This window comes from Anguilla rostrata, chromosome 1, assembly GCF_018555375.3.
Source record: "Anguilla rostrata isolate EN2019 chromosome 1, ASM1855537v3, whole genome shotgun sequence".
Lineage (NCBI taxonomy): Eukaryota > Metazoa > Chordata > Actinopteri > Anguilliformes > Anguillidae > Anguilla > Anguilla rostrata.
Window position 1 is genome coordinate 30,659,664 of NC_057933.1, and position 22,022 is coordinate 30,681,685.

General features: G+C 43.7%; 1 protein-coding gene across 10 annotated transcripts in view; it reads left to right on the forward strand.

The window, feature by feature from the left end:
- The window catches only part of myt1lb (myelin transcription factor 1-like, b), a 136,877-nt gene that overhangs the window by 95,627 nt on the left and 19,228 nt on the right, over nt 1-22,022 (forward strand). For 9 of the 10 annotated variants that reach the window (XR_010329771.1, XR_010329772.1, XR_010329774.1 and 6 more), the window contains exons 8-16: nt 445-582; nt 4,815-4,905; nt 7,238-7,345; nt 10,037-10,251; nt 13,128-13,378; nt 16,416-16,640; nt 19,134-19,255; nt 19,779-19,841; nt 20,381-20,449. Coding sequence is in view for 6 of the 10 variants with exons in the window: in XM_064334158.1 (XP_064190228.1) it covers nt 445-582; nt 4,815-4,905; nt 7,238-7,345; nt 10,037-10,251; nt 13,128-13,378; nt 16,416-16,640; nt 19,134-19,255; nt 19,779-19,841; nt 20,381-20,449 (1,282 nt within the window). In the remaining 4 variants the exon portion in view is untranslated. The remainder of the gene's footprint in view (nt 1-444; nt 583-4,814; nt 4,906-7,237; nt 7,346-10,036; nt 10,252-13,127; nt 13,379-16,415; nt 16,641-19,133; nt 19,256-19,778; nt 19,842-20,380; nt 20,450-22,022) is intronic. The other variant, XM_064334184.1, reaches the window with a different exon arrangement.

Below are 22,022 nucleotides of genomic sequence, written 5' to 3' on the forward strand. Positions count from 1 at the left end.
GCCACGCGGTAAAGTCGCACAGACAGAACTCCTGTCAGGGCGGCACCGTCTCAGACTCCTCTCATCTGTCCTGATGTGGCCTCGGTGAAAATGTGGGGGTTGGAAGGAGCGGGGGTTTCGGGAACAAAAGGTACGAAAGCCCCAGCGCTTCTGTGAGGGAGCCCGGTGCTCAGTTTCCATGGTGACGCCTCACCTCACCTCACACTTCTTTCTCACCTTACCCAGTCGAACCTGCTCACCGCCCCCCCACCCCCCAAACCCAACCCCCAAGGTCCCACAGGGCTGCAGTGAACTCTCATCTCAGCGCACTCTGTTCCTGCTGATAAGGTTGCCATGGTGATAAGCTTTAGTGACCACCAGAGGGTGTTTCTGTTTCTGATTTTTTTTTTTTTTTTTTCCTCTGCCTGGCAGTCTCCCAGCATGCTCTGCTCTGTGCGCCTACAGATTCCTCCTCACGGATGGAGAAAAAGGAGAGCCGGTGTCCAACGCCAGGGTGCGACGGGACCGGACATGTGACGGGGTTGTACCCCCACCACCGGAGCCTGTCGGGGTGTCCCCACAAAGACAGGGTGCCACCAGAAAGTAAGCAAAAAGTCTTCTTTTTTTGTTTGTTTGTTTTTTTTGTTCTTGGAAGATGTGACATTCCTGTGCATGCTCACATTTTATTTTTATTTTTTCTGAACGTTGGTGTTTCGGCCTGCGCTCCGCTATTCTGAAGCGTGGATTTTTGTCCGTGGTTTCTTCCGCTGTTGCTCTTTTGTCTCTGCGCATGAGGCTTGTCTTTCTGGCTGTTTTTGTGTAAATCATAAACCACTTGCTTACATCCGTGCCTGCCGTCCTTTTGTGTTGTCAAGTGCATGGGCTGCTACCTTTTAGCTGCTACCGACAGCCTTCAATATGGGTGGTGCTGTTATGTGTCTTGTCAGTGACTCACTTATCTGAATGAACCGTTGTGTTCTGCTAAGCGGAGCTGAGCCTTTTAATTCGGTTCGTGTGACTTAGTGACAACACACGGAGCTCCACCCACTGCGGGGCTTAAGTCATCACAGCCTCTGCATTGCAAAAAATCACATTTCCCCAGCCTTCTCCATCAGCCAGAGGACACGTTTACTCACACAGCACATTTCGACCTTTCAACCTTAATATTGGCCGTGTTTTGACAGATCGTGTATTCTCATTTTCACATTGATATTCAATGTGCTGGTTCTTTTAGCAGTCTCCCCATCAGCGCTGAGCAATGAATCCTCCCTCGGCTACACGATATACAGATTCCTTTCCTGTCAGATGAAATCGACGGAAACAAACACTAATTCCTCAGTTTTTGCGGAGCAAATTAAGTGCAGCGGTGGCGGTAAATGTTAACGCCCCAAAACAATTTCTGGGAGCAAGCCTCTCTCCCGCTGTGCGCGCACCGGGGACTGTGGCAAACTTTCGGCCCCGTTCGGATGCCTTGGTCAGGTCTACTCTCATGTTGCCCCCTTTAAAGTACCAGAAAAAAGGCCCCAAGTGAAGATTCATTTCCTCCTACGCCCGCAATCAAAGCACCTGGTGTGATCACAGAATTTTCTCTGAAGATCTGCTTCAGAAGAATTTGCATAGCCCCAAGCCATGTGGTGCATGTGATCCCTCAAATGCTGCATTTCTAATGATTAAAACTGGTTATAAACCACATGCCCCTGCACTTCATCTCTGGAAAAGTGTAATCCAGGAAAGAGGCATGGCTGGACATATACAGTGCAGCATTAATAGGTCTGCTTTAGGTTTTGAGCTGCACAAGAGGATGCGATTAGCTCACTGAGCAAAAGACTCAACCAAGGGAACTAATCACAGTCTTATGAAGCTCCAGAGGTTGACATGGCCTTCTGTAGTGGTTATTCAAGTGTTCACTGGTTTCTTTGAACCTTAGTACGACCATTTCTTTTCCCAAGGTTTCTCTCTTTTGCCATTATTAAACTATAAGATGAATGTTAGTGATGCTAAAAATATTGGTATTTTTGCAGAGATTCACCCTAGGTTTATGAGAAACAGCAGATATGAGCAATACAGGGACACATTCCTGGCAATGAGATAGCGGGGATTCCTCAACCCCACGATGGCTGGTCATACTATATGCTGTCAATCACTGACTTTGAATCCAATCAGAAGAATGTTTTCAACAGAAAATCATTATGACTGGGTCAATTCCAAAATGCCTCACTCTCCCATCGCTACTGGACATTGTACAGTTGGATAAACACACAAAGGTGACTGGGAGTTATTTGGAGAACTGAGCAGAAATTCTAGATAAATGAGTGGGAACTAGAGTAAAATGTCTAATCCAACATGATTGTACCATACGTAGGTATGGTTCATAACGAGACTGCTCACTTCTGCACTATGGGCCTGATTTACTAAGACCTTGTAGCACACACAAAACCAATAACATGATCAATGATTGGTCATTTATTTGTTTTGCCCCAGTCGTTGGTTGTGTTATTAGTTATGCGTGTGCTAAAAGGTATTATTTATGAATGATTGAAACTTTGCATTTATATAGCACATTTCCAGATTCTCAAAACACTTTACAGTGATGAGGGGAAACTCAACTCAGCCACCACCAATGTGTAGCACCCACCTGAGTGATGGCAGGCGTTTTGCACCAGAACGCTTACCACACATCAGCTGAGGTGGAGAGGGTGAGAACAATTTTAGCCAATTAAACCAGGGGATGATTAGGAGGCAGGTTGAGAGAGCCATGTTGGAAATTTCACAAGGGAACCCACTACTCTTTGTGATGAATGTCATGGGATTGTTAATGACCACAGTGAGTCAGGACGTCGGTTTAATATCTAATCCGAAAGACAGCATATCCTACAGCACAGTGTCCCCATCACTGAACTGGAGCATTGGGGTTTATTCAACCAGAGGGAAAACAGTCGCCTTGTTGGCCCACCTACAATATTTCCCGCTGCAACTTAGTTTTCTCAGGGGGTCACCTATCCAAGTACTAACCAAGCCCACACTTGCTTAGCTTCAGCCATTTGGCAGATGTGCATGATGGTATGGCTGCTGGCAATATGCTGAAGGTCTTAGTAAATCAGGCCCTGTGTGTGTATGTTCACACAGCCTAACAAAGCACACCTGTCCCTTTTTATACTACGTGCATTCAGGATTCACAGTTAACACTTCACGCACAAGAGCAGGTATACACATAAGCAGACACGCACACACACTTCTGATTCTGCTCTGTTTTAATGGCATGCGAAGGTGACCTGTAAAGGGTGTTGAGAAATATCGACAGGCTTGTGCTTAAAAATGCATTATCTGCCACAGAGCAGCCACCGATCAAGCTTCTCCCCGTCGATTTGTGGTCAATAAACTTCCCCAGAAAGGACTTCTCAGCACTGCATGGGGCAAACCATATTCGTCACACAGAAACAGCCCTAATGAAATGCAAAGCAGGTCTTTCTTTAGTGCATTTGTCTCACTAAGCAGACACATTATTAACATGATGTCTTCATTTAATTTTGATTTTGATATGTATGGAAACATCTAAAAAAAAAGCAATATATGTAGATTTATATATATATATATATATATATATATATTTTTTTTTTTTTTTTTTTTTTTTTTTTTGAAGCTATAAATATCTTTTGGATTCAAAACCATATTGTATACCATATTTGTTTTCCTGTCAAAATGTTTACCCTTGTAAGGAGACTTAGGTGAAAATGAAAATGAATTTAATCTTTAGCAGTAATTACCATGCCTGTAGGATTTAAAGGATTTCACTGAGTGTCCACATCCTTAAAATCCATCACGTGTCTCCCATTGTCAAGACACCACCCAAATTGGTGGCCTTCCCCTGCAGTGTTTTTGATGTGTGATGGTTGCCCAGTTACCAGTAATACAGTTGTTTTCCTGACAGGCTTCATCCAATTAAATGCGTTTTGCTCTGAGAGTAAGTCCGAACCCGGGCAGAGTTTAAGCAGGCGATAATGATGAAGCTGCATCAACTCTTTGCTTTCCACGTCCTTGACAAGCAGGTCTCTCCTGGCCCACACTCTCATAGATAATTAATCTAATTGGAGTCCCAAAAAAGGGGGAAAATTTTGTGGTATGGCAATATGGGTAAACAGACAATATTTGTGTTCAAATCATGGCAATTCCAAATTACATGGCCTGAAAAACTTTGAAGGTGCTTTAGGTTTTTTTTTGGTCTTTTTTTTTTTCTTTTTTATTAAAGGGGGGGGGTTGTAGTTATACCATCTCCCTGGGAGCATAGGTTTTGGCCAGTATGGTGTCCCCCTGCCTTGATTCTGTAATCTGAAAATACCAGCCACGCCATTTGTGCTGTCCTCCGATACAATAATTACATAGCTCAGCTAGCAGGTTTTAGAAGACATACCTGCTAGTGTACACGCTCTTGAGGTGTGTGAGAAATTGACAGTGATAAGACAGGCCTACAATTATGATTACAAATTAGGGGCTGATTCTAAACTTTGAAAATTGTCCATGAAGGTCCTTGCGCTTTTTTTTATTAAAAGCACTGTAGGATCCCTTTAATTAACCTTCAATACAGACATTGAAATAACACCTTACTTGTCTCTAGCATGGCCTGCTAATTTATGGTGTGTCTGTTGAGTGGTTGAGGTGCCTTGCTGTCGTTGACTGTCAGCCTGCATGTCCTGGCTCTCTCATCATCCTGCCTCTGATGTCACGTCCTGCTGAAAGAGTTAATTATGATGATAGAGCTGTCTTTAACTAATCAATGCTAAGCGGTAACCGGCTCGGGACTCCTAACTTTCCCTGTCTTTCGCTCTCTGTCCGTGAAGTTCTTGCAATGTATGAAAATGTTCTTAAGTGCCCTACACCTGGCTGCACGGGACGAGGCCATGTCAATAGCAACAGGAACTCCCACCGGAGGTGAGTGCGCACCTCTGCCCATTCCCAGCCACTCACCCACTCGCCCGTTAGGCCCACGACGCGTCCCTTAATGTTTGGGACTGGGCTTGTTTCCTTTCTTTACGTCAAGCATTCTGTTTCGGCCATTTTGTTTCATTCTCCTTTTTCTTTTGTTCCTGGTTAGGCGGTCCTTTCTGAAGCCAGCCCCCACGTCCTCCACGTTTTCCCATTTGGGTTATGATTTATTCACTGCGAAGGCCGCTGTAAAGTTAGGCCACTGCCTCTCATCATTTATTTTACAAGAGCTGCTGTGTATTTCGAGGGGAGGGGGTTTGCACCTTGGTTGCCTATAAAATTTCAAATATTTGATGTTGTAATAGAAATATTTGGAAAGGAAAAGGTGGGTAAGGAGGTGTCATCTGTTTTATTAATTTATACAACCTTTTGCATTTCACCAAGAAATGCTTTAAAATGTTGCTCAACTAAAAATGTGTGGCGCGGCTTTATGATTTGGGATTGGGTTAATATGGCACCTTTTAATACACCGATAACTACATTCCTACTCAGTGTATTCAGAAGTCTCTAGATTCAAAGGATAACAACCATTCAGATCAGAACACTATGGTCAAACAGATTTGAAAAACAGGAAGAGCTAGAAAGTGCAAAATGCTGTTTTTAGCTTTGTGAAGGAGGGTGGTGGAAGTTGTGATTAGGGGAAGGCTGTCATATGCAGCAGATGCTGTGTGACTCTGGGCCTAGCAGCAGCCATTAGCACCTCCCTGACACCTCAGTGTGAGGGTGTGTACAGAGCAGATCCTGCAGCTCTCACACACTTTCAGGAGGAGTCCATAGCCGTTGTAGCACACTGCCACCACACACACACATACACACACTAACACACACACATACATACACACACACGCACACCGCTGCAGGCGGTAGTATATGGAGCATCTCTGGAGGGACCGACTGCACATCACAGCTGTTTGGGGGCTCTGTAGAGAAAACATATAGAATAATTGTGTCTCTTTATTCCATCGTCATGGAAACCCAACTGAAAGTCTGTCAGTCATAGCAAAAGGAAGCGAAAAAGAAACAGAGTGGGGGAGAGCGATAAGGGTAGATAGATGGTTTCCATCCAGCTGAACCTCTCCATGTGAAGCTAAAATTAGACCAAACCAAATTAGTTTAAATTTTTTTTTTTAAATCGCTGAAGAAAAAGAAAAATTTCATCACCTATAGGAATGAAACCACTCAGATTTAATATAAGGTTGGATGCTATTTGGCCCTCAAATGACAGTACACCCTGGAAGAATATTTGACCAGGGTGACTGATAACTGAGGTAAACATTGACAATGTGCAGACTCAGAGAGCACAGTCTGGCCATAGAGGCTGGTCGTCACAGGCATACTGACTGCGCAGAGAGAACAAGCTGTGCTCCCAGGGTGTTCGTGGGGTAACGGAGACAGAGTTACACTTTCTAATGAACTGTTCAATACATCAAGTAAAGTAAGCATTTTATTAAAAAGTGTGAGTCAACCCCCCGAATTTCAAAAAAGACATGGAAAAGCTCCTGTACATACTGCAGGATAGAAATTGAACATGCAAAACTGACTGCAGTGACACAGATTTACATTTATCATTATACATTTTTATAATCATTATTATTATTATTATTATTATTGTTATTATTATTAATAATAATTAATTTGACTTGCCTGCTTATTTCTGTTCTTTATTTATATTAGTTTTTATTTATTTCTTTATTTATTTTTATTTATTCATTATTGTTTTTATATTATTATGTATTCATTTTACAGATGTAATTTAGTTTCAGTGTTATGCCTTGACAATATTGTCATATTCTGTCATGCCAATAAAGCATTATTTGAAATTGAATTGAAATTGAACAGAAAGAGAGACAGAGAGAGAGAGAGAGAGAGAACAACTGATTGCACCTCAGAGCCGATCACACAGGCCCCTCTGAATCATACCACCTTTCTCTCCCTGCAAGCCACACAAGCACATCTCCACACAAACCTGTATGAACAGTCCAATACAACAAACATGCAAAAGGAAAATATTTCTAAAATAACTTTATCAAGGAAGAACAAAATTTTGATCTTACTCAATGAATGCCCGAATGACATTTCGCCATCCCTGTTTTGATACCACTCAGCTCTTGTGCCACTTCTGTGCTCTTAAACCACAACTTGTGAGTTCCAGGGGCGTCTCGGTCCTGCGCCCAGAGTACTCGCTCGGAGGGCTCAGGAGCGTGCTGTACCTGCAGCGTGTCAAGTTGACTGCTGCCCCGTACGCAGGGGCACTGAATTTCACGTAATGCCATTGCAGCCTCTCGGGGTGCCCCATCGCCGCGGCGGAGAAACTGGCCAAGGCCCAGGAGAAGCATCAGAACTGCGACGGGAGCAAGTCCAACCAGGCTTCGGACCGTGTACTGAGGTACCGCTGCCCCTGCTGTGACCTAGCGTCTGTCCACTCTACTCTATTAGTGATTCTGTATGTTAGCCCACCAGCAGGTAGCCACTTTATATAAGCTAAAGTACACCCTAACAAACTGTTCTCACCATGGATTGACATGTATCCACACAAGAATATTCTGTCACTGTGCAACTGTCAAACAACAGGCTTCTTGTGACTACAGACAGTGAACAGCAGTGATTGGTCAGCTGTTTTCATTGGAGATGCGTTCTCTGAGGATGATATGGTCAGGACATTATCATAGTTTGTACAGTTAATATTTTAGGGTAGGCTCTTTCATTAATTCATATAATTTGTATTGCCATCGTTATCTTCATATGGATGTCTTATATGGGGCAACCTGAGCAGTGTTCATTATGCTTGTTCTAGTTCACTCCTATAGAACCTTTTTCAGTTAAATTGGAAAGATTTGTATAATCCCGTAGCGATAGTCATTGCCTTTTCTAGCAATAATGCTATCGTTATTGCTATTGTAACATTCATTAGTAGAAATGGGCCTTAAGTTACAGGGGTACTGTCCCTACCATGGCTTCATTGGGAGAGCCAGTGTCATGACTATGCGATTTTTGTACTCCAAGGGAGGGAAACCCCTATTTTATTTTCCATTTTATTTATTTCATTATTTCAGCTATTATTAGACTTTTGGTTCATCTTTACTCTGTCCTAGTTTGAAGTTGAGTTCTTATTTGGAAAGTGCTTTGAGCACTGTGTAAGAAAAGCGATTTATAAATGAAATGTGTTATTTGAATAGGCTATGGCAGACCCAGCACCTGATTGTTTCCGGTTTCAGAAATCACAGAAACACACACAGACATGGAGAGAGAGAAATAAGTGGTCATGAGAGCACTTTTGTTAAGCAGACCTGTGATGCTTGTTTCTGTTTTGCATGTCAGTTGCTCAATGACTTTCACAGTTGGCTCAGTGTCCTTCCAGGTTTTGCCACTTTTTTAACACAGATGACAGAGTTTCAATGTCCCTAGCACTGCAGCACGTTATTTTAAGCAGGTTACAAGTTTGTCATAATTATGGGAAAAAAATGGAAAAACATATTTTCAGAGTCTTTTCTTATCTTGAACGAGAAAGATGTCATTGACTATTACAAAATTTTACCAGTTATTTGGCCTCCTCATGCAACATTCTGATTGCAGAATGTTTCAGAAGCAGTCAGCTGTATTATAGGAAGCTTGTGAGAGAAAGGGATGAACTTGTGAGGAGAATGAAGAAAAATGTTGAATTAAAAAATGTTTTAACAACTTAATGTCACAGAGGAAGAAGTGAAGTGGCCACTTTGTAACAATGGAATGTTGATATGACTATAAACAAGTAACACAACTTCAGAATGCATTGTCCATCTGATGTGCTGTTAAAGGGGAATTGCACTTTCAAACACACATGGGCTTATTTTGCTTATATTGTCCTTCTAATGAATGTGTCGACTTTCATTTTTTTCGATTAGTTATTTTGTTTTAAATGTCCAACGTTAGAAACAAGGACCTGTTTTTTTTCTTCTTTTTAGCGCAAGTCCACATAGTAGTACGGTTTCCGTAAGTCCGTAAGTCCCACAATGATATGCTGCCTAGGTCTACTTCCTGAATTTGTAAAGTTAAGCAACAAAACATCGTAAAATATTAACACAATGAAATACCTAATCGAAAAATGAAGGTCGACACATTCATTAGAAGAAAATTAGGAATAAAATAAGCCCATATGTGTTTTAAAGTGTAATTCCCCTTTAATTTAAAGGGATAGTTCACTTTTTGGAGTTTTGGATATTATTTCAGTTTTGTTTATTTATTTGCAGAATTAAAAAAAGAAAACAGAAAGCTTTATATAATGCAGGGAAATGCAGAAAAACCCTGAGGGGTTATTCATAGCCTCTACCTAAACCTATATTTAAAAAAAAAAGTATTATTCACAATATTACAGTACAAGACAAAAAAATGTGGCATGTTTTTGTTTGGCGCAGTTTTTGTGTGTAATGATTTGCAAAATTGTCTGGTGACCTGCCACCTTTACAATGGTGGGTATCAGGGCATTCAGGACTTTGTTGTCTAAAGCAAGGAAATGCGCTTCAAGTAACTCTAGAGTGGCTTGTACTATGTCGTTTTGCCTCCAGCAGCTATGTATGAGTATGTTACCTGATTTTTCTTCAAGAAATCAGGCTTAATCTTATTTTCAGGTGAAAATCTTTCCTATGGACATCCAAACTGCACTCGAGGTAATTGTAGTGCAGCTCCCTATATCAGCATTACTACACCAGTTCTTGAGAGTGAAGAGCTTGCATTGCTTGAGGACTGAGAAGGACAGAAGTACCAGCACAATGTAAAAACGGATTTTTATGTTTATAACTGTGAATAAACCCTATAAACTGTATCTGCTCATAGCCTCTGGAAACATGAAGTTTCTCTACCCAATTACTTGAAGTATATTTCCTCGCTTTAGTCCATGAACTCCCTGATATCCTCCACTGTAAAGCCAACAGGTCATCAAAAAGATCCTTCATCACACACGAAAAACTGTCTGTGCCAATCGAAAACACACACTAAAACTGAAATATCGAAAACTTTGAGAAGTGAACTATCCTTTCAACACCAGACGTTCAACAACTTGACACACGCCCCCTGGTTGTTGAATAAAGCGTTTCTTTCCCAGGCCCATGTGCTTTGTGAAGCAGCTGGAGATCCCACAGTATGGCTACAAGAACAACATCTCCACCAGCACCCCACGCTCCAACCTGGCCAAGGAGCTAGAGAAGTACTCCAAGACCACCTTTGACTATAACAACTACGACAACCACCACGTCTATGGGAAACGGGCCATCGCACCCAAGGTCCAGGGCAGGGATGTCTCACCCAAGGGATATGATGGTACTGATGCCCACACCCCCCCTTTACTCCCCCTTAGTATACTGCCCCCTCACTCACTCTCTTCTCTCTCTCTCTCTCTTTCTCTCTCTCAGGTTTAACATATTTTAACATATTTTACGGTGGAGAAACCATTAAATATGCAGAGCAAGCTCCTAATAACAAAATGATAGTAACTGCATCCTCCATTTGGCAGCACAGTTTATAGCTCATCCCATTGCGATCCAGTTACTTGCTCCTGCTCTGTGTACTTCGGTTAAGGGAGCTGCTTCACAGGGTTATGGGGCCTATAAGATATGTGCAGGTTTGCCTACTGCGGAGAACTGTCTCAGAATACAAAGGATCTCAACTAACAGTCGTAGCGCTCTCAGTGTTCAGAGTAGCATGCACTTGAAATACAGGCTACCATTTATTGAAAGAACAATGCCAGATAAGGAATCCTCTAGAAAACAGAATGTAAGGATTGCCTTAAGTTATTGTTTCATTCTGAAAGGAGCAAGAACATTATACGCCCGTCTGAGAGTCAGTTCTTTGAGTCTGAGGCTTCCTCCTTCCTAGCAGTCTGATAATCCACTGGAGACTATGTGAAAAGGTAGGTTTATACAGGGCCGTGAAAAAGTATTTTCCCTTTTCCTCATTTCCTCTAGTATTGCATATATTGCACACTGAATGGTTTCAGATCTTTAGAAAAAATGTAATATTAGGGAACCTACGTACACAGAAAACACTTTTTTTATGTTTTATTATTTAATTCAAAAGTTACCTAACACCCATATCATCCATGTGAATGTAATTGCCCCCTTAAACTTAATAACTGGTTGCACCAATAAATGCAACCAAACACTATAATTTGAAATCAGTCTTCCACATTGCTGTGGAGAAATTTTGGCCCACTGTTCTTTGCAGAACTGCTTTAATTCAGACAAATTAGTCGGTTTTCGAGCATGAACTGCTCGTTTCAGGTCCTGTCACAGCATCTCTATTGGGTTCAAGTCAGGGCTTTGACTAGGCCACTCCAAAACTTTAATTTAGCTTCTTTTCAGCCATTCATATGTGGACTTGCTTTTGCGTTTTGGATCATTGTCTTGCTGCATAACCCAATTACGCTTCAGCTTCAACTCATATACAGATAACCGGACATTCTCTTTTATAATTTTTCGGTACAGAGCAGAATTTTTTTTTTTTTTCGCTTCTTCAATATTAGCAAGTTTTCCAGGTCCCAAGACAGCAAACCATTCCCACACCATCACACTACCACCATGTTTGACTGTTGGATTGATGTTCTTACTGTGAAATGATGTACTTGCTTTACACCAAACATAATGGGACCTGTGTCATCCAAAAAGGCCCCTTTTTTAACTAATCTGTCCACGGAACATTATCGAAAAAAGCTTGGGGTCATCCAGGTGCTTTTTTGCAAATGTCAGACGAGCATTGATGTTCCTCTTGGCTAGCAGTTGTTTCTGCCATGCTATTCTTCCATGAATTTCATTTTTGTCTCTTTCTTATTGTGGAGTCATGAACACTGACATTAACTGAGGCTAGAGAGGCCTGTTCTTTGGATCTTTTTCTGGTATCTTTTTGTGCCTTCCTTGATGAGTTGTAGCTGAGCCCTTGGAGAAATTGTGGCAGGCTGGCCACTCCTGGGAAGATTCACCACTGTTCTAAGTGTTCTCCATTTGGAGATAATGACTCTAACTATAGTTTGTTTTCCCAGAGCTGTAGAAATGGTTTTGTAACCCTTTCCAGGCAGATATATTTCAACAACTTAAAAAAAAAAATCTATTTTGGAATTTTTTTTGATTGTGGCATAGTGTGCTTATAGAAACTTTGTGTTTAGATTCAGTAGGGCTGTCTGCAGTCAAGCCTGTCTGTGTTCAATAAGCTGAATCTAACTATCAATTAAATTTCAAATTTACTCAGTTGGTTGATTGAGTAACTAAAGGGGCAGTTATGTTTTTTACATGGGTGATATGCGTGTTTTATTACTTTTTTTTTTTACTAAATAAATTAAATGATCATTTAAAAATGAGTTTTGCATTTACTCAATTTCCATTTCCCTAATATTGATGTGTCTAAAAATCTGAAACCATTCAGTGTGACAAATATGCAATAATAGAGGAAATTGGGAAGGGGGCAAACACTTTTTCACGGCCCTGTAGTTGTGAGCCGATGACTCAGATGTTGCCCTTCCCCTGCCGGCGGTTACTTGCCGCGCTCTGCGGCGGTAACCCACCCCCGCTCTGCACCGCGCGGAGGTGCTTTTTAATAGGCAGAGCGCTGCGAGCTTGTGCTGTGGATTGCAGACGCTGACACTCTGAAGCTCGTCACGGCGGCTGCGGCTTGCCGTCTCGCCGCCATAGCGCGCTTCTCTTTCACCCTAATTTCAGTCTCGGCGCAGCTTCTTTGTTCATCTGTCTCTTCGGCTATCTATCTATCTATCTATCTATCTACAGCGTTTGTGTATATATACACACATATGTACGTATGTGTGTGTGTCTGTCTGTCTGTCTGTCTATGCATTTATCTGTGTGTCATTTTTATTGCTGTGTATTTATTTTGTGTCTGTTGATTTAACTTTCTCAGTTAATCTGCCTTCTGTCTCTCTGTCGGTGTTATGTTCTGTACTGAACCGTTCTGTTCATCTCACTCCATCTTACAGCTGAGATTTTGTGTGAAATCTTCTTCTCCTGTAATTATACATTTTGTGTGTGTGTGTCTGTGTGTGTGTGTGTGTGTGTATGGGTATGTGTGTGTGTGTGTGTGTGTGCGTGCATGCATGCATGTGTGCGCACATCTCCACATATGTGTGCGCGCATGAATGTGCGCACATCCGCATGCACGCATGTGTGCGTGTGCCCCTGTCCTTGTCCCTGCAGCTAAGCGCTACTGTAAGAGCTCCAGCTCGGCCAGCAGCAGCAGCAGTTACGCCCCCAGCAGCAGCAGCAGCAGCCTGAGCTGTGGAGGAGGGGGCAGCAGCGCCAGCAGCACCTGCAGCAAGAGCAGCTTCGACTACACGCACGACATGGAGGCGGCCCACATGGCCGCTACCGCCATCCTCAACCTGTCCACCCGCTGCCGCGAGATGCCCCAAAACATGGGCGGCAAGCCACAGGACCACTGTCCGCGGGTACGCCTTCCTTCCCTCTCCCTCTGTCTTCCACACCTTCCCACACTCTGTTTTCCTTTCTTCAGTTCCAGTTCATATGTGCTATGTTTGTATTGCAAGCTTTTGTTGCTCAAGTGGTATAGTAATAAATACACAGGTGATGTTGACTACACCCGCCAAAAAAATACCATCACTCTTCACTTCTCTCTATTTGTTTTGTTCCCTCTCTCACGCTTTGTAGTTGAGATGCAGTTTGAAGGACCCTGTGGATTGTATGTTGTCCCAGCTCTGAGCTGGGTAGCGTGTGCCAGGGTGGGGTGGGATCTTTTGATTGGCCAGGGAGTGGATTATGGGTGGTGAAGTGGGAGGGGCTTAGATGGCAGCAGTATCGCTGTTACGTACAGCCAGCCATGTTATCAGAACCCTGTTATCGGAACTTTTTTAGGATTTGGGAGAGGGGGCGAGAGGTACTGGGAGGGAGGGGGGCGGTCGTGAGAGAGGGGCTCGTCAAACGGAGCCAAACGCAGAATGACCCTGGCAAACCTGCGGCTAAGCGCCGGTTAGCTTAGCCGCCCGAAACACGGAATCGCTCGGAAACGTATCTCAGCTGCAGTCGTGCCGCGCGCTGATAAAGGGCTCTGTTTCCGCGATTGTCGTCATGCTGGGTAATGCAAATAATGATAAAGTCCCGATGATAGGGGCCTCAGACAGGCAGTCTTTAAAAAGGATTGCTTTTAACTGTATTTTAACTGCGGACCTCTGAGGAGCCATTTTTCAGGATCAGATAGGAGAGGCGGCGGGATGGGGGGAGGAACAGTGGCAGCACGCGGTGAGCCAAATATGTCATTTATGAGAGATAAAGCAGCATATCCGCGTATTATCAGCCTGAAATAAGCTGATCCTGTAAATGCATAAAAATGACCGCCTGGCTCTGATGTTGGCAGTGATGTGTGTGTGTGTGTATGTGTGTGTGTGTTTGTGCATGAGAGGCATAATTTCCTTTCTTCCCCTGAGCAGAATGGAGCAGAGGGTGGAAATGTCCCCTGGAGAGACAGGGGCTTCGTCCCCAGTAGAGCAGAGGGTGGAAATGTCCCCTGGAGAGACAGGGGCTTCGTCCCCAGTAGAGCAGAGGGTGGAAATGTCCCCTGGAGAGACAGGGGCTTCGTCCCCAGTAGAGCAGAGGTGGAAATGTCCCCTGGAGAGACAGGGGCTTCGTCCCCAGTAGAGCCCCCCCCCCCCCCCACCACTGTTGTTACTCACTGCGAGAGTAGGGAGTAGGAAGCATCGGGCCTTCCGGAGAGTTCTATCCCGCATCCCTCCCTTAGGTTTAATTGAATTCAGTTAACTCATTCTCCCGGTTTACCCTCTCTCTCTCTGTCTCTCTCTATGCTGTTCTTTCAGCATCACCTTCTGTCTGTCTGTCTCAGTCACTCTCTTTTTGTCTATCTTTTGTATTTGTGTGCCCACCTCTTCGTTAGTCTTCGTTTTTCTCTTTCTGTTTCTGTCTTTGATCTCTCTTTTTAACTGTCTAGCACTCCTCTGTCCCTCTTGTTCTTCCAAATTCAAATGCGGATTTAAAAATGCTCCTTTGGCATAGCCACAAGAACACGGTCTTGCCAAAGCAATAGCAATAAACTGAGCCACTATCAATGATCACCGAAGGATATTAAACATCATCATAAACATAACAACTGAGAAGACAATGTGTCTCTCGCTTTCCGTTTCAGCCTTTCTCTCTTTCTCATCACTCTTTTTCTCACTCCCTCAATTTGCCTGTTGGCTGAGCTGTGCAGGGAGTCTCAGCTTGGAGATGAAGGGACGGGTGGGAGGGATGGGCGGGAGAGAGAGAGGGGGTTATTTTTAGAGGGGAGGAGGACAGCGGAGGTAATGCAGTGCCGAGGTAGGTGATGTTCCCCCAGAGAGCGCCCCAGAAGGGTGGAGGTGGCGACAGGATGGCAGGGGGGGCTCTTCTTTCACTTCTAATTTAATCGTTTTGCACAGGAAACCCGTGGGGACAGTTCCAACCGTCTCTGCTCGCTGAGTACGTGGCCCCCGTCTCGGAAGAGGGCACTACACCAAATGTGGCCAGTTGATCAGCGGCAGTCTAAATCAGCACAGACAGTCCCCGCCAATAAGGGCGTCCCCCTGTGTCGTCGTTGCGTCGCCTAGGCCACAGGTCTGGCTGTCTAATCGAACCCTCCTGATGTGAGAGACAAGGCTTCTTCGGCGGTGGGTTTGGCCCTGGGATACCGCAGTGACAGGCCACCTCTAGTGCTGCGTGAGAAAGCCACACTGTCCGTGCAGATTCGCTCTCCTGACATCCGTCCCCTTTGTCATCTGGGCAAGACCAGCCAGAGCTAATCACGTCTGGGGGGACAGAGGCGATTTGTCTAAATGCTGTTCGTTAATGCTTATTTTTACAATATCAAAGCCAGCCTTTCCTTTGTGAAAACAATACCTACAGCTATGACAGACGGGTCTGCCATAGAAAGGAGAGGGCAAGAAGCCTCGATCTGGCATGACATCCTGGTATGAGAACAGACGTTTTGCAAGGTCTTGGACCCCTTCAGTGAGCAGGCTGTTGAATGGTTGTGACTTCAGAAGGCGAGTTGTTGATTGGCTGTCGGCCTTAGGAAGCAGGCTTTTAACTGGCTGAGTAAAAGGAGAGGATGGAGCCACCTATGGAACCACTGTAGTCCAAGGCCTGGGCAAGGTCCTTGAACTGCTGAGGATGATTCCAGAATGACCTTCCAGAATAGAGATTGAGTGGAGAGTGGAATAGAGAGAATGAGAGAGTGAATGTAGACTGCTGAATGGAGGGAGGGGGGAAAAGAAAGCGGAGAAAGAAGCGTGTAGACTGGAGTGGAGAAAACGGACAGAGACAGTGAATTGTGCATATAGAGATTGCAGTGGAGCACAGCGGGGAATAAAGAGAGAGAGCAGAGACTAGAGAAAGCACAGCTGGAAAGCAAAAGAGACAGCGGGAAAGAACAGGAGAGAGAGGAGCTAAGAGCAGAGAGGGGGACTCAGCGGCTCTCCCGCTCTCTCTTTCTCTCAGAACCCCGACCTGGAAGTGGACGAGAACGGCACTCTGGACCTGAGCATGAAGCAGCGGGGCGGGCGGGAGAGCAGCTGCGCCGTGCTCACGCCCCTGGAGCCCATGTCTCCCCAACGCCAGGCCCTCCTCAACAGCCGCTGCTACCAGATGAGCGAGGCCGACTGCTGGGACCTGCCCGTCGACTACACCAAAATCAAGCGCATCGACGAGGACGACCCCAAAGAGGTACCCGCACCGCACCGCCTGCCGTCCGCACAGCCCCCCCCCCCCAAAGAAACCCAGCCCTTTTTAACTTGGGCCCTGGGCAGCACTGATGGCGATCGTGAAGAGAGCCACATAAACCTGTTCCTCATGCTTCGAAGCTATCTTCTGTAAAAGGCTCTCGAAAGAGTCACCTGCCTTCCAGCTGTAATACTGGTATGCTTTTTCCAAATATGTATTTTTTCATATTTAAAAATTGTATTCGATTCAAAGTCATTTTCAAAGTCAGTCTCCGAGGTACACTTAAAAGTAGCATATTGTGTTGTTAGATGCGTCCTTGTGTGCCTTTCTTTGCCATTTTAATTTGTATCAAATTTCCGTACGGAGGAATAATCCGGAATATTCTTTATGTGATAATCTACTCGGCGCATTCTTATTTTTTGTTGGTGTCTGTTTGTTGTTGTTTTCCATTATGAATTATGCAAAACACCATACTGTGAGAACATCCAATCGATTTGCATTGCCTTGTAATGAGATGGATTTTTCAGCTCACAAATAACTGGTCACTAATGGACTGGCTAGCTGAGCATTACCACATTGTTCTTCATGCTCCTGCATGATAAAAGAATATCGAATGTATTTCAGGCAGGTCTGTTTTTCGGCATAACTGTACATGGTTAAAATGAGAATTTCAAGTGAACTGAGGCCACAGCCCGCAATGGGTCCTCTGCTGGTTGATCTGAAGTAGGCCCTTTAATTTAACTGGAGCGCCATCTAGTGCACAATGCTTGTACTGCAAATGCAGATTAAAATCATCTTGCGGCACTCGAGCAGTAGGCTAATTTAGTCTGGAGACTGGTGATTCATGGGCATGGTGAAAGGTGGGGGGCTAATACAATAATGCCACGATTCCATGCCTGCTAAAACTACCGTTGTTTGGCTGCCATTTAGTAAAAACGGCCGAACTCTTGACAGCACCTCCACCTTATAGAAGTGAGGTCTAATTTGCCTAATGAAATTTCAGGTGCTCCGTAGTGTCAGATCCGAGTAATTGTGAAAAATAATCCACACATCAAATGCATTAGCGCACGATAGTGATCACAGAATGTGTGACTATATCATCCAGTTTGCACCACGCATAAGCTTTTCCATTGATGTCTGGTACAAACACATTCCGCCTAAAAGAGACCCAAATATCCTTGATACGGTGCAGTCGGCAGATTAATTTCACTCCCTTTCAAACAACTTTTCAGAAAGCAATGATTGATAGGCGCCGTTTGACAGTCAATTGAGGGTTTTGCCATTAGCATAAAGATTGAGTGCGTTTCGGCAGGCATTGTGTTTTAGGCTGGGAGACTTCTGAGGCAATCCGGGCGCGTGCGGCTCTCACGCGCTACCAGGGCTGATAAATCGCTCTCTGAAGATCTGGATAATAATTTGACTTGCGCTAACGATGGCTCAATTCTTCCCACGGAGACTGATTGATGGGAGCGCTTATATTACAGAACAGCGACGATCGAGGAAAAGAGAAGCCCTCTATTACAATGGGAAGAGTAAAATGGAAACGAATTTTGATGACAAATCTAGCATGTCCCACAGAATAGACGGTTTTATAGGGAAGGCTTTTGTGTCTCGGAGATAAGTTGTAAAGATACTTTCAGTCAAAGCAACAACTTCATCTCACCCTGACGAAGCACCACTAGTATTTGATTCATTCATTGGATGTGCAAAAGTGTTTTGTTTATCAATTTATTTCCAATGTCTGTCTAATGGTAGTACTTCTCAAACCGGTTTAGAACCAACTCTATGCTGCCTAGCAAGAGAACGATTTGAACTGGCAACTTCTGAGTTACAAAATGGGTCTTTACCCACTACAGTCAGTTGTGTAACAGACACAGTGTGCTGCCTCTGAATTTAATGAAGGTAGACAGTCAAGCTCTACTCTAAACCCACAGTACCTACTATGTCATTCAGTTACAACTGTGGGTAGCCTACACATTTTTGTAATTAAGAAAATTTACGGCTTGGTTTGTGATTAAGGACTTCAGTTAGTTTTGAGGTTGAGAGGTAAGCGCTCAGATGCGGGTCATGGCTACAGGTATGGGGATAAGAGGATCACTGATAACATGTGGAAGCTGCAGACTGCCTCTCCAAAACATGAGGGCATTCAGAAGTTCATACATCATTACATTTGAAAATGTCTGACTTGCTTCAGGTTGGTACCCCAAAGGATTTCTCAACTCTTGCCCTGAAGGACATTTCTGTAGTGGCCAATATCTCTTCATTGTTCGGACCTCAAACCACATTGACTGAGTTCCATCCAGAGTGAAAGTCACTGTTTTAAATCAGAGCTAGCAGACATGCCAACCTTAATTTAGGCCCAGGTCAAGACTACCACAGTGATGGAGGTCAGTGATGCTGTACACTGTTCATCTGTCTGAGGTGTATTTTCAACTGGAGCAGGTGGAATAAGGACATCTAGTTCCCTGCCTCTCACCCCTCTCTCCCCCATCACAGCCCGACGACTTGGATCCCTTCCAGGACATTCTGGACGACAGACAGTATCCCAGTGATGTCACCGTCCCCAGTCCGAAGCCAAAATATGTCCAGTGCAAGGAGAGCAAAAAGGATCTGATAACGTAAGATTAAGAGGAGGTGCTGTCTGCTCCCTTCCAACCCACCCCCGGCCCACCTCTTCAACCCTGACCCCACCCCTTTGTCCATATGTTTGTTTCTTTCCTTTCTTTTCCTTCCCTCACTGTCTTTCTGCTTCAGAGGATCCAATGATTTCTCTCCCTGGCATCACTGGCATGCTACGTATGCAGCATAACTTTCTGGCAGTCTTTCATTTGACCTGGAGTTGTTAGCGAATGTATTCTGGCTTTGTCTTTTTCTTTCGGCGATTATCGTAAGAAAACATCATTCTCATTTTTATCTGTCCATGTTGCAGCTTCTCCCAAGGTTGTGTTAAAAAAGAAAAAAAAAAGAAAAAACCTTTTGCAGACAGTGAAGCTAAACTGGAAACAATGAAAACATTGAACAAAACACAAGGGAAACAAAACACAAAAGTTTTAAAAACCTATTCACTCTTTTGGCTGTATTTTTTGTTTGTTTTTCTTCTATTTTGTTTGGTTTTATTTTATCTACTTTTTTCGGTGACAGATGTCCAACACCAGGGTGTGATGGAAGTGGTCACGTGACTGGTAATTACGCCTCACATAGAAGGTGTGACTTCATTTTTCTCATGGTGGATTCAGTCTATTAAATTTATTGTTTTCAGCTTACCTCAACAATGCTGTCAAACAGTAGCGAACAGTCTCCATGTTAACCCTTTGAGTACTGCAGGGCATCGCTTTTTGATTAATTGGAAGCATGCAGTAATAAGCTGTGGAAAATGTTGATGGGCTAACCTCTCGTTTTTTTAAATGTATCCTTCTGTGTATTAACTATAGGCCAGCCCTTTTTTTAGCAGGCCAGTGCAGGAAGTTCACTAAGTTGTAAAACAAAGGGGAAAGTCGTATGTGTAAATGACATCCTCCTCCCCATTGAACTGTGTAGTATCTTTGAACGTGATTATTCAGAGGGTTAACTGCTCTTTTAGATTGACCCCAGTACCCCCTGCACTTGCACCACGGCTTTCTTGCATTTACAGTCTTCTTCTCCGTGTGTGTGTGTGTGTGTGTGTGTGTCGGTGTGTGGTGTTTCAGTGGGTCATCCTGTTTGATTGCTCTCCTCTAACGATCGTGTCCTGCTGTATATTCCAGTCTCTCTGGCTGCCCTTTAGCCGACAAAAGCATTCGAAGCATGATGGCCACCAACACGCAGGAACTCAAGTAAGGCCTGAGATGAATATGTTCTGTTTATTCCCTCACTATGCTGGCTAAAGGGCATGGAGCCAGATACTGTATAACCAAAGGCTTGCTCAGGTCAAATTTTAAGGTCTTGTGAATGAACAAGTTAATAAATATATGAAATCTTTAAAGACAATGGAAAAACAATGGTGATGATGATAATAATAATAACATTAATAGAAGAGTACTGGTGTTAGTCATAAGAATATTGAATAATAATGTATTATTATAGCTTATGCATATTGCAGATTTTTGGTATATTCCTGTTTAAATCAAATATGAAGTTCATAGCGTAAAGAACAGATCAATTTTCTCCATATTTTTTCTCATTTTGCATAGACAGTAATTATTCATAGTTAATAACAGGATAATAGGAAATACACTGGTATAATCTTTGTAAGTAGTGTTGAAGAGCTCTGTAAATATCAGATTTTATTGGAGTGAAAAAATACCTATAAATACTCCAAGCTAAGATTGCAGATGCTTAGTGAAAAAGTACTTGGTACAGTGACTGACCTCTCAGTCCAGAATCTAGTCATCCAACATGAGCTGTGGCTGCTGTGGATGAGAATCCCATGGGATGATGTGCAATTCGCTGTTGCGTCACCTGGGAAGGGAGGGTTTAAGTCAGCATAGTATCTTCCTGGCCACGTCTCCCAGTTAGTATTCTTCTGTTTGCTTAGCTAGTTAGCTCTATGGCACTTTAGAGAATGCACCCGCTAGTCTGAACTAAAATTGACAAATGACTTTGCAGGCATGGATTGGGCCTACAGATGTGATTGGCAATGTCAGATTGTTAAAAAGGGGGTGAAACAGAAAGCTGATGGGCTGCTGGGTGGCTCATTCGTTAAGCCCCCACATTGTGGTGCATGGATGAGCCCCTAGGTTTCAGATCAAATTGAATCCAGACATGCCATTGCTGCCTGTGACCAGTAGCACCAGATGAGGCACAATTGGTGACTGCATTGCCCAGGGTCTAGGAGGGTTCATTTGGTTAGGGCTGCTCTCTAGTGACCCTTGTTGGTTGATTGGGCGCCCCCGGACTGTGTGCCAAAGCTATACAGTAGAGGCCAAAAGTTTACAGACGCCTAGGCTAACGACATTCAAACTCAATTTTTCACAACTCCACACATTTCATGTTACCATACATCTCCTGTGTTAAGTCAATTAGGGTATATACTTTATTTCCATAAGAAGCCATTTCAAAATGATAGCTAAGAGACAGATTTATTTAAGCTTTTATGTACTATATCAGATTTTCAGTGGGTCAAAAGTTTACATACACTTTTTTAGTATTTGGTGCATTGCCTTTTAATTGCGTAGCCTTCCACAAGCTTCTCACAATACTTTGCTGGAATTTTTGCCCATTCGTCCTGACAGAACTGGTGTAACTCAGTCAGGTTTGTGGGCCTCCTTGCTCAGACATGCTTTTTCAGTTCAGTCCACAAATTTTCTATGGGATTCAGGTCAGGGCTTTGTGATGGCCATTCCAATACTTTTTTGTCTTTAAGCCATTTTGTTACAACTTTGGCGGTATGCTTAGGATCATTGTCCT